Source organism: Argopecten irradians, chromosome 8 (genome assembly GCF_041381155.1).
Source record: "Argopecten irradians isolate NY chromosome 8, Ai_NY, whole genome shotgun sequence".
NCBI lineage: Eukaryota > Metazoa > Mollusca > Bivalvia > Pectinida > Pectinidae > Argopecten > Argopecten irradians.
In genome coordinates this window covers 37,753,228-37,766,836 of record NC_091141.1, presented here as the reverse complement: position 1 = coordinate 37,766,836, position 13,609 = coordinate 37,753,228, and the positions used below count along the sequence as shown (strand labels likewise).

At 35.0% G+C, this 13,609-nt stretch overlaps 1 protein-coding gene across 1 annotated transcript in view; it reads right to left on the bottom strand.

Annotated features, from left to right (window-relative positions):
- The window catches only part of LOC138330277 (basement membrane-specific heparan sulfate proteoglycan core protein-like), a 37,415-nt gene that overhangs the window by 19,958 nt on the left and 3,848 nt on the right, over positions 1 to 13,609 (bottom strand). Inside the window, exons 2-7 of the mRNA XM_069277769.1 lie at positions 10,524 to 10,667; positions 10,010 to 10,318; positions 9,568 to 9,867; positions 6,922 to 7,230; positions 5,100 to 5,402; positions 3,440 to 3,742 (exon numbers count right to left, since the gene is read on the bottom strand). Coding sequence (XP_069133870.1) covers positions 3,440 to 3,742; positions 5,100 to 5,402; positions 6,922 to 7,230; positions 9,568 to 9,867; positions 10,010 to 10,318; positions 10,524 to 10,667 — 1,668 coding nt within the window. The remainder of the gene's footprint in view (positions 1 to 3,439; positions 3,743 to 5,099; positions 5,403 to 6,921; positions 7,231 to 9,567; positions 9,868 to 10,009; positions 10,319 to 10,523; positions 10,668 to 13,609) is intronic.

Sequence of the window (13,609 nt, the reverse complement as noted above, 5' to 3'; positions counted from 1 at the left end):
CATTTTTTCTCGTATCATTTAACATATCAAGTATATATATATATGTATTAGATATAATTATATCAGTTTTGAAGAAAAAAAGAGAATTAATAAGGAGAATGGGGTTCTTGCAATGATATTGAGATAAACAATGGTTCTCACTTACCGTTAATAGTCAGTGTTGTCGTTGTTGGGTTATTGGATGTACCGAATACATTGACCGCCGAACACCTGTAGGTGCCAGCGTCAGCTGCTTCCACGTTGCTGATAACAAAGTTTGGATTAGATGCCGATCCTCCGCTGTATCTGATGTTAGTGGTGATCTGAACTTGTTGATATGCATTATTAACAAGTTTCTCCCAATAAAGGTTAGTTAAGGTTGGCGTGGAGGTAACGCTACAGACAAGTGTGACAGTTCCACCAACATTTGTACTGTATGTAGGCTGTGGATGGGAGACAGTCGGCGGGCCTGAAACAGAACAAGTAAGACGGCATAATTACTATCGGACAAAAATTATGTTTTTTTCAATATGATATATGTTATGTTTATTTAATTTGATCCAACATTTGTACTGTGTGCAGCCTGTGGGTGAGTGACAGTCGGGGGAGCTACAACAGCAAATCTAACGCATCCTTATCTACTTCAAATATATACCACAATAACATACAGTATGGCAAGTTGGAAGGGCATGCCATCTCAAAATTCGATGATAAATTGAATGCTAGAGCATTTCAAGATGCTCAATGTTTGCCAAGTTAAAAAATCCAATGAAAAAAAATTAAACGGCAGGTTTTGTGTCCCATTTTTTTTTTTTTTCTCTCTCTTTTTTTTTTTTTTTTTTTTTTTTTCATTCTTCTTTGTTGTTGCCTTTGTTGCGACCTGACCGCACGATTACTTCCCTTTGATATAAATGTTACAACCCATGCGCTTTGGTTTTCGCCTTAGTCAGTCATTGTGTCGCCATTATAACCTGATGATCGATTATCAAGATAAGTTCAACAATATTGTGGTACATGTGTAATAATCGTTATTCCGTCAGCTATCTGTTCGGAATACAGCAAATCTTTATATCAGAAGATGCCATGTTGCTCAGTACCAGAGAGAGAGTCTTCATTATAAGTGACCTTTGGTGTTATGGTACAATGACCTCTTGTTTCATCCAATTAGAAGAACGACATGCTGTTTCTTCACAACATGAACAAATATTCATGTATCTATAAATGGACTTAGGGTTATTGGGTACCAATGTAGACTACAAAATGGTGAACCTGTTACCCAGTGTAGAAACAAAGTGTTGTTGAATAACCTCCAAATATTCTACAGTTGATGACATCTGTTTGCCGACACAATAGTTTAAAGGCTCTATCAAACAACTTGTCTTATTAAATATAATAAATATTGCGCTTCCTTTGCAAACCGCGTCGGAAGATAACGAATATTGTGCTTCCTTTGCAATCATTATCACACTCCCACTGACAAAACGGCTAGGTGAATCGGAAATTATTACGGGTGATTCAAGTAAATCTTAATCTAAAACCATTATAATGCTGGCAGACTTATGTATGGTGGTTTGGGTAAAACATGTCTTAAGTGTAAAATTTGTGTATGTGGCAGTGATTGGGTTGTAAAGTTTGAATACTTGTTCCGAAACAAGCCGTGTTAAAACATTTTTTCTCGTATCATTTAACATATCAAGTATATATACATGTATTAGATATAATTGTTTCCAGTTTTGAAGAAAAAAAATAGAATCAATAAGGGGAATGGGGTTCTTGCAATGATATTGAGATAGACAATGGTTCTCACTTACCGTTAATAGTCAGTGTGGTCGTTGTTTGACTATTGGTTGTACCGAATGCATTGACCGCCGAACACCTGTAGGTGCCAGCGTCAGCTGCTTCCGCGTTGCTGATAACAAAGTTTGGAGAAGATGGCGATCCTCCGCTGTATCTGATGTTAGTGGTGATCTGAACCTGTGTTGATATGCATTATTAACAAGTTTCTCCCAATAAAGGTTAGTTAAGGTTGGCGTGGAGGTAACGCTACAGACAAGTGTGACAGTTCCACCAACATTTGTACTGTATGTAGGCTGTGGATGGGAGACAGTCGGCGGACCTGAAACAGAACAAGTAAGACGGCATAATTACTATCGGACAAAAATTATGTTTTTTTCAATATGATATATGTTATGTTTATTTAATTTGATCCAACATTTGTACTGTGTGCAGCCTGTGGGTGAATGACAGTCGGGGGAGCTACAACAGCAAATCTAACGCATTCTTATCTACTTCAAATATATACCACAATAACATACAGTATGGCAAGTTGGTGGGCATGCCATCTCAATTCATTCGATGATAAATTGAATGCTAGAGCATTTCAAGATGCTCAGATGTTTGCCACAGTTAAAACATCCAATGAAAAAAAAACCATTAAACGGCAGGTTTTGTGTCCCATTTGTTTGTTTTTCTCTCTTTTCTTTGTTATTTTTTTTTTTCATTCTTCTTTGTTGTTGCCTTTGTTGGGACCTATCCGCACGATTACTTCCCTTTGATAAAAATGTTACAACCCATGCGCTTTGATTTTCGCCTTAGTCAGTCATTGTGTCGCCATTATAACCTGATGATCGATTATCAAGATAAGTTCAACAATATTGTGGTACATGTGTAATAATCGTTATTCCGTCAGCTATCTGTTCGGAATACAGCAAATCTTTATATCAGAAGGTGCCATGTTGCTCAGTACCCGAGGAGAGTCTTCATTATAAGTGACCTTTGGTGTTATGGTACAATGACCTCTTGTTTCATCCAATTAGAAGAACGACATGCTGTTTCTTCACAACATAAACAAATATACATGTTAATCTATAAATGGACTTAGGGTTATTGGGTACCAATGTAGACTACAAAATGGTGAACCTGTTACCAAGTGTAGAAACAAAGTGTTGTTGAATAACCTCCAAATATTCTACAGTTGATGACAGCTGTTTGCCGACACAATAGTTCAAAGGCTCTATCAAACAACTTGTGTTATTAAACATAATAAATATTGCGCTTCCTTTGCAAACCGCGTCGGAAGATAATGAATATTGTGCTTCCTTTGCAATCATAATCACACTCCCGCTGACAAAACGGCTTGGTGAATCGGAAATTATTACGGGTGATTCAAGTAAATCTTAATCTAAAACCATTATAATGCTGGCAGACTTATGTATGGTGGTTTGGGTAAAACATGTCTTAAGTGTAAAATTTGTGTATGTGGCAGTGATTGGGTTGTGAAGTTGGAATACTTGTTCCGAAACAAGCGGTGTTAAAATATTTTTTGTCGTATAATTTAACATATCAAGTATATATACATGTATTAGATATAATTGTTTCCAGTTTTGAAGAAAAAAATAGAATTAATAAGGGGAATAGGGTTCTTGCAATCATATTGAGATAGACAATGGTTCTCACTTACCGTTAATAGTCAGTGTGGTCGTTGTTTGACTATTGGTTGTACCGAATGCATTAACCGCCGAACACCTGTAGGTGCCAGCGTCAGCTGCTTCCGCGTTGGTGATAACAAAATTTGGAGAAGATGTCGATCCTCCGCTGTATCTGATGTTTGTGGTGATCTGAACCTGTTGATATGCATTATTAACAAGTTTCTCCCAATAAAGGTTAGTTAAGGTTGGCGTGGAGGTAACGCTACAGACAAGTGTGACAGTTCCACCAACATTTGTACTGTATGTAGGCTGTGGATGGGAGACAGTCGGCGGGCCTGAAACAGAACAAGTAAGACGGCATAATTACTATCGGACAAAAATTATGTTTTTTCAATATGATATATGTTATGTTTTATTTAATTTGATCCAACATTTGTACTGTGTGCAGCCTGTGGGTGAGTGACAGTCGGGGGAGCTACAACAGCAAATCTAACGCATTCTTATCTACTTCAAATATATACCACAATAGCATACAGTATGGCAAGTTGATGGGCATGCCATCTCAATTCATTCGATGATAAATTAAATGCTAGAGCATTTCAAGATGCTCGATGTTTGCCACAGTTTAAAACATCCAATGAAAAAAAAACATTAAACGGCAGGTTTTGTGTCCCGTTTGTTTTTGGTTTTTTTCTCTCTTTTCTTTGTTATTTGTTTCATTCTTCTTTGTTGTTGCCTTTGTTGCGACCTGTCCGCACGATTACTTCCCTTTGATATAAATGTTACAACCCATGCGCTTTGGTTTTCGCCATAGTCAGTCATTGTGTCGCCATTATAACCTGATGATCGATTATCAAGATAAGTTCAACAATATTTTGGTACATGTGTAATAGTCGTCATTCCGTCAGCTATCTGTTCGGAATACAGCAAATCTTTATATCAGAAGGTGCCATGTTGCTCAGTACCCGAGGAGAGTCTTCATTATAAGTGACCTTTGGTGTTATGGTACAATGACCTCTTGTTTCATCCAATTAGAAGAACGACATGCTGTTTCTTCACAACATGAACAAATATTCATGTTAATCTATAAATGGACTTAGGGTTATTGGGTACCAATGTAGACTACAAAATGGTGAACCTGTTACCCAGTGTAAAACAAAGTGTTGTTCAATAACCTCCAAATATTCTACAGTTGATGACAGCTGTTTGCAGACACAATAGTTCAAAGGCTCTTTCAAACAACTTGTGGTATTAAACATAATAAATATTGCGCTTCCTTTGCAAACCGCGTCGGAAGATAATGAATATTGTGCTTCCTTTGCAATCACAATCACACTCCCGCTGACAAAACGGCTTGGTGAATCGGAAATTATTACGGGTGATTCAAGTAAATTTTAATCTAAAACCATTATAATGCTGGCAATAATGCTGGCAGAGCTATGTATGGTGGTTTGGGTAAAACATGTCTTAAGTGTAAAACTTGTGTATGTGGCAGTGATTGGGTTGTGAAGTTGGAATACTTGTTCCGAAACAAGCGGTGTTAAAATATTTTTTTGTCGTATAATTTAACATATCAAGTATATATACATGTATTAGATATAATTGTTTCCAGTTTTGAAGAAAAAAAATAGAATTAATAAGGGGAATGGGGTTCTTGCAATCATATTGAGATAGACAATGGTTCTCACTTACCGTTAACAGTCAGTGTGGTCGTTGTTTGACTATTGGTTGTACCGAATGCATTAACCGCCGAACACCTGTAGGTGCCAGCGTCAGCTGCTTCCGCGTTGGTGATAACAAAATTTGGAGAAGATGTCGATCCTCCGCTGTATCTGATGTTTGTGGTGATCTGAACCTGTTGATATGCATTATTAACAAGTTTCTCCCAATAAAGGTTATTTAAGGTTGACGTGGAGGTAACGCTACAGACAAGTGTGACAGTTCCACCAACATTTGTAGTGTAAGTAGGCTGTGGATGGGAGACAGTCGGCGGACCTGAAACAGAACAAGTAAGACGGCATAATTACTATCGGACAAAAATTATGTTTTTTCAATATGATATATGTTATGTTTATTTAATTTGATCCAACATTTGTACTGTGTGCAGCCTGTGGGTGAGTGACAGTCAGGGGAAGCTACAACAGCAAATCTAACACATTCTTATTTACTTCAAATATATACCACAATAGCATACAGTATGGCAAGTTGATGGGCATGCCATCTCAATTCATTCGATGATAAATTAAATGCTAGAGCATTTCAAGATGCTTTGATGTTTGCCACAGTTTAAACATCCAATGGAAAAAAACATTACACGGCAGGTTTTGTGTCCCGTTTGTTTTGGTTTTTCTCTCTCTTTTCTTTGTTATTTGTTTCATTCTTCTTTGTTGTTACCTTTGTTGCGACCTGACCGCACGATTACTTCCCTTTGATATAAATGTTACAACCCATGCGCTTTGGTTTTCGCCTTAGTCAGTCATTGTGTCGCCATTATAACCTGATGATCGATTATCAAGATAAGTTCAACAATATTGTGGTACATGTGTGATAATCGTTATTCCGACAGCTATCTGTTCGTAATACAGCAAATCTTTATATCAAAAGGTGCCATGTTGCTCACTAAGGCAAGTTAATGGGCATGCCATCTCAATTCATTCGATGATAAATAGCTACAACAGAACGGCATAATTTCTATCAGACAAATAAAGAGCTTTTTGTAATATGAATTATGTTTTTTCTAACTATTTTCAAAAAGATCACACAGACTTACGTTCCATCACAACTGGGTATACTAGTACCGCACTAACGTAACACCGTGTCCGGCGGTACATTAACTAGACCCATTAGACACAAAGTTTATCCGAATTTTTCTATATAAAATATAATACAAAAAATGCTAAAATTATTGAAAAAAGTTATGAAAAACAAGATACTTTGATTGATAATTTAAAAAAACAAAGATGGATGACTGACTTTATTTTGTGAGTTTTAAAACAGATATATGTCCAATGCCAAGCATGGTTGAAATTTAAAGTAATATCAATAGCGATATCTCCGTCACAAAATTGTTGGCTTTTTTAATTTCTATAGCAACAAACGAAAAGAATAAAAAAAAACCAATAGACATGCTAAAATGCTCTTTAAATAGTTATTACAATTAAAAAAAAACCCAAAAACTTCCCGTTAAATATGCCTTATTTTAATTTATTTTGCAATAATTCATTAACAGATTGATAGGAAAATATTGTCGTTGCCACGGATACTACACTTTCTTAACACATGTTAAGAACTAGAAAATGTTTCATGAAGTTATGCCAATGTTTTAGTATGTTTTTGACCAGATCTTTTGTTTTTATTTTTTTTTTACTTTCCATTAATGTCTCAATGGTTACTGGCAAGGGTTATTAGTAAAACATTTTTCTTGTGTCTTTAATAGTCATATTCAATAATGTATTAACAAAACAACCATAATGCAAATACAAACAAAACAAGATTAACGATGAAGTGTACTCACCCGATTGCACGACAGTCAAAGTGATCTGTTGGCTTTGACCGGTTCCAGCACTATTCACGGCAAAGCAGGTGTAGGTACCGGCTGAGGCAGTACTAACGGATGAGATAGTCAGGGACGGGTTTGCGGTTGTTATTCCAGTATAACCACTGGTGGACGGTGTGATCTGTGTTGTCGTTCCGCCGGTGGGTGTGAACTGCCAATAGACAGCGGTTACGCTAGGAGAAGCAGATGTTATGCTACATTGTAGTGTGGCTGATGCTCCGACGTTGGCACTGGCAGTAGTCGACTGGACGCTGAGCACAGGAACGCCTGTAAATTATTCAACATTTATAGTGACTAATTCAAAATATATTATATTTGTATTTCTTATTGGTTATGTTTTCAAAACGTGTCTGATCCTGTAAAACAACGTTTTTTCGCGGTTATTAACTATCAGGATTTCGATTTCAAAACAAGTTCGCGAAGATACATACGCAGATTTAACAATTGGCCTATCAGAATAATTGATGTAGAAGTTGATTCGCTGAGATGAACTTTCTCAAATTTACCTTTATCGTGAAATTCGCGAGAGTAAACCGAAAGTAAGATTGTTTATAATAACACATTTCCAACAACAATATAAAGTAGAGAATAACTCGAGCATCCTATACCATCGCCTATATAAGTGATTATTGTCCCATAGAGAACAACAATGTGTCCCATCGATAGCTTTGTCGTTTTTCGGTCACTTTTAAAATGACCGTTGGTTGCAATGAACAAATATTGAGTCTTTGTATAATAACGAGATATCTGTCATTGCAGCGGGTTTATGTTTGTGACGTATTGTGTATATGAGCATAACGTCATACATTTTAGGGAAAATAAATACGTCACAATCGATATGTACATGCTAGAGCAGAAAACTTTGCAATATACAAAGGCGAAATAACATGTTTACGTATAAAAAGGTAAACAGTCGTCAGTATAAGCATTCTAGATAGAATGACATGATTCATTATTGTTGATGTGTGAAAAATTCTGTGAAGTATTAAATAGCGACAAACTCTTAGTATATTACACGTCATATCAAATTAAATTTATTTGACATTCCTTTTGTTTGCAATAAATGACGATTTTTTTTATTTCAAAATCATTGATGCTACCATATTTATAGACGATATCATATTATTATTGCATTGCATTATCAATCGTTGTAGTTTAAGACTAGTGTCCAATGTACATTGTACGAGTTATCGCCTCTTGCTAATGAATAGGCAATGAAATATCAACAATCTGAAAACTTCGATATCGTGGTATGATATGGGAGTTGTCGCCCCTTGGTTATTATGGTTTATTTCATTGATAATTTTAGTTATTATATTTCTTGCATTATATGGTATTTTCGCTGCTAGAAAAGGACTAAAAAAAGAAATCGACTTTGAAGTAGGACATAAACGAAATAATTATTGTTTAAGTTAACAAAAGAAATAATAATTGTCTAAGTGAACTAACGAAATAAGTATTTCTACGTTACTAACGAAATGATTATTGTACTAAGGTAAATAAAGAAATACATTGTTATAATTATTTCTAGGTTAACCAACGAAATAATTATCGTTTAAATTTACTAAAGAAATAGCTATTGGCTAAATTAACTAAAGAAACATTTATTGTCTAAGTTAACTAAAGAAATGATTATTGACTTAGGATTAGTTAACTAACGACTATTATTGTCTAAGTTAACCAAAAATATTAATTATTAACTAAGTTAACTTAAAAAATAATAATTGTCTAAGTTCATTTCACCTTAGCATGGTAGAACATGTGCTATTATTACAGTGTACATGTATTTACCTACCCCGATTCTAAGAAAACAGTAGATGGAAATTCAACCATATCAATAAGCAATGAATCATAATTTTTATCATGTTTGTGTTTAATGCTTAAAGATGCTGCACCGCTGACAATTAGTAAATTTCTCTATCAAAAACAAGAACAGACGATTTTTTTCAGTAACAAAAGTTACTTACTAACCGCTATTACTACCATTGAAAAGATATTCTTAATTATTTCTGACAAAACTCCGTGGCATTATGACCTGTTTGAAATGACCTACTGATTGCGCATGTACCAAAAGCAAAATAAATATTTTTACATTATATGTCTTTTGCGTTAAGTAGAAACATTCATACATAATTTAACACCAGTTATACTTCAAATGATGAGTCTCATGGATGCACTGTCGGCGGTTTAACAACTTAATCCACGATAAATTCATTTATTACATTTTTCGCAGCGAAATATAAATGAATATAAAAGCGATATACTTCATTCCAATGGAAATATCAGTTTTGATTGGTACGTCATTAGTTTATACACAAGAATGACGTCATATTTCTACACGAAATATGACGTTATGCTCATAGAAATACGACTTAATAATGGTAAGGGCAAATAAATCTGTTTAATGGAATGGCGGCATAACCTTTATCGGAACTAGTGATGGTTTTCTGTAAATGGAAGCGAGAAAACAGATGTGATAAATAGAACATCCTTGTTTCTTGATGGATACCAGTAATATTTCACTCGATGAAATATAAATGGTAAGATCAAGAACCAAGGAATATCCTCTATATATTAATAATTCAAAGACCTTGTTATACATACTTCCGGTTACTGTAAGTGTTGCTCCAGTTGATACCCCGGAACCAAAATTATTAGTCGCTCCACAAGTGTAACTTCCGGTGTCTGTCAGAGCGAGGTTTGTTATCGTCACAGAAGGTGAGACGGAGTTTCCGTTTTGGTACTTGGTGCCGTCGATGGAAATAGTGCCAATATTGGATCCGGATGTCTTCGTCCAAACAACTGTTGTTGCGGCAGGATTGGCGGAAATGACGCAACCAAGTACGGCTGTGTTTCCGACTAATAGTGAGTAAGTAGTCTGTGGATGCTCCACCACCGGAACCGCTATAAAGGTAGAAATACTACGATATATCTACTGCGACAGGCATAATATTTTAGGCAAGGAGTGATCGTAGTTTTCATGACTTAAAGGAAAATTCAGCAAGATTTCAACGTCATTTGACTGCTGTTGGTAAAATCATATTACCATTCGGTGTGGCTACTGTTAGGAAGGTGTTGCCACTTTGCCCGACGTTTCCCCCGCTGTCCGTAGCAAAACACCTGTAGTTTCCTGTGTCAGCGCTAGTCGGGCTTGTGATTGTCAACGATGGCGCGGTACCCATAGTAAACGTATGTCTGCCACCAGACGTTGTTATTGTCACTGCAGAACCAGCCCGATCGTGTAGCCAGAACGCGGAAGTTATAGGTAATGTAGAGCTAACTGAGCAACCTAATACGACCGTTGTCCCAGGATTTGTATAAACGTTTGCCTGTGCGACGGCTACACTTGGTGGTGCTGCAAGACCAATGGTCAAGTCATTAGCATATAATATAAATAACAAAACTGCAATGGATTCAGTTATAATCGGCAGAATGAGAACAACAAAGCATAAAGAGGAAGACAATTGACAAAAACGAATAAAAATAGAGAAAATGTTGTACAAAGTGTTTGTAGGCAATATGTTATCAAAGAAGGATTATCATCAAAGACGGATGCTTACTTTGCGAAAATACCACTAGAAACATCGAAATCAGAGCCAGCAGACAAGGCAGAACTCTGGGGACCAACGGTATCCCCATCGTTATCTCCTTGGTCGTATTGTACTTCTGTTCAGCAATGTCAATTACAGATTTCCCAAGCTTTTCTGAAACAGAGAAACGTTATTGTGACCATTAAACAATTATAATATCATATAATTTTAACAACATAAAACGGATGCATGTGACCATGTATATCAGGAGGCCAATAAAATTGAAATTAAGGACATCAAAACTATCAACAATTTGCTTTTTATCTTTTATAAGGAACTACAATTAATTACAATAATTATGTCAATATTTATACAATAACCGTATTGTAAATTGTTCGCAAATCACAGCGTTGTTAGAATATCCCAATAGTATTACTTTCGTTTGTGATAATATATATAATTTCAACCAATGGGCAATCCCGTCCATTTCGTTTGTGATAATATATATAATTTCAACCAATGGGCCATCCCGTCTACTTATATAAGCGACATGTAGGCTTGAGAAATTTTCAAAATGCAAATCAAAAATGGCCAACTGGTGTTGTACAGGGTCGTCAAAAATGAAAATCGCAACGCAAAAACGCACTGTAAACTACCGTATTTTCGCGATGATTTAATTTGCGATTTCTGCCTGTCCGCAAAATACTTGTTTAATCGTACTTGAAAATTAGTTGGTTTACAGCATGTTAATTAGAAACTATCCATTCAATGTATGACTATACATAAACAAGTTAGGACCAAAAGTTTTCAAGACTTCATACAAGGAAGAAAGTTACTTGAATGACACACCTTATACTATCATGACCCATCAGAATAATCGTTATCGAAGTGACTAAATGTGACACGCCTTTCGTGGTCATGAGAGATCTCTACATGGAAAATAAAAAGCAGCAATGAAGAAATCAGTTTCAAATTGACACACCTTGTGCAATAATGACTTTCTATAATTTTAAAAGTTGAGATTACAAATTGTTTAAATAAATAAAATAATACAAACATACTCTCACGTTGTCATGACGCTCTAAATCTAATAATTAAAAAAATGACGAATTAAAATATTTCTGCTATTAAGGACATTATGAAGATGGTAAGTGTGTAACAATAATGATATTAAATACCAAACGAAAGATTTAGTACTTCTATTTATTGTCAATACTTTGTTATAAATATTGTCCACCTTAATTACGTTAAACTTTATTACAATATTTGTTTACTTTGTGTCTTCTTGTATTTTCCATTAACTAATATTAATTAACTATATATGATGTGACCATGTTTGTAGGGGCAGATTGCCTGCGCCAACATTTTGAAATTATCTGTAGGGTAGTTTTTAGTTTTAAAAGTGATTATTGTCTTTTTCCCTAAATGAGTTAACAGGTAAATTTACCTGTAAATGTTAACTGTTGATACTTATCTACATTGCACATGTTTATTGTACATTCATTTTTATTTCAAAATTTATATCTATGAAAAAACACTGCATTGAATGTATTTGTGTTGGATAACAATTGAAGCAAATCACAAGAGATTTCAGATGTTAGAATGCATCCTTAATCACAATTATATAATTTTCTTACTTTAGTATCATAAGATGGTTTTTTTAAGGAAAAAGACAGAGAAATCCTGACAGAATCCAAAAGATTATCCAATGATTAAAATTAGTGTCTGTTTTAAACTGATATATGGTTGTGCATTTTAGATGAAAGTAACATCAACTTTTTATATCTTTATGTTTGGTAAAACACTTTTACTATGTACTTTCTATGTATGCCATAGTCTTTATACAGAAAAAGTCAAGGAAACTGTTAATTTGGTATTCTGAGCATCAAAAGATTGAAACACATAGACTTGCAATGAGTTTTGGCAGTATTGCAACATTATATTTATGTCTATAATATATTGTAGAATGAATATGATCAAGACACTTAGCATTTCACATTTTTTTACAGGATTACTATATTAATATTTATGGGACAAGGAAGTAATTCCAACCGTGTGGACAAAACAAAATTGTCAAATTTTCGAGGCGATCTGTCCCTTTATGAAGACATACAAAACGAACACGATTACATAATAGGATACGAACAGTAATGCGGGACAAAGTAGAAAAATATTAAACTATATAGCACAATGGAGCGCAAGATACCCTTCGGCAAGTGGAAGCCGAAGACAGGATCTACAGAAATGTATCCATGCTGTTCGGCAGAACGCTAAAATATGAGCGATGACTGGAAAGCGTGCCACGTGTGACGTCAAATGTGTGACGAAATTGATTTATAGTGCTCATTAGTATAAGATGCAAATTTAGTCGCCTATCTCCAAAGAAGCAAAGTCCCAAATTTAGTCGCCTTTTGCTGGGCAGCATATGTAAAGGTTAAAAACGCGATCAAAAATGTGATCAATTGATGTCAATTAGTATATTTAACGTTTGTTAATGCCTTTGGGATAACGGATCTGTAGATAGGTAATCCAGAATCTCTCTCTCAATCGACGCTTGGTTTGTGTCCAGTGGGAACAGTGCTCAATTGCAATCACCTGCATATATTAATATTTATATTTTGTATAGAAACCGATGATATTTTCAATGTATTATTACCACTGTTAAAAACGCTTCAGAAATGTTTGTCTGTGGATTTTAAGGACTTTTACATGTTAATTCACTAAAACTCGTAGGTCTCAATAGATTATTGAACAATAATGACCCGTTAAAATTTTTTGACAGATTATAATGATTATTGATTTATTATTGCTTCTTTCTCCACTTATTTCTTTCCAATAACCTCTGTAGGTCGTCTGTGTGACGGTGACGATTGATGCTACAAGAAAAAGGGATTGTCATTGAATCATAGGCCATATCCATTTTAACTGCTTATGCGGGCGATGTACCGATGTCATATACTATTATTATTAGTACAGAATTATCTAAAAATTAATTTCAATCTACGGTATTGTATACATGCATTAGTATATCAGAATTAGCAGTATTACAAGTAAGATAATACAGATGCTCCACCGCTCACGAATGGTATTTATATTTTTTCTTTATCAAAATCAGG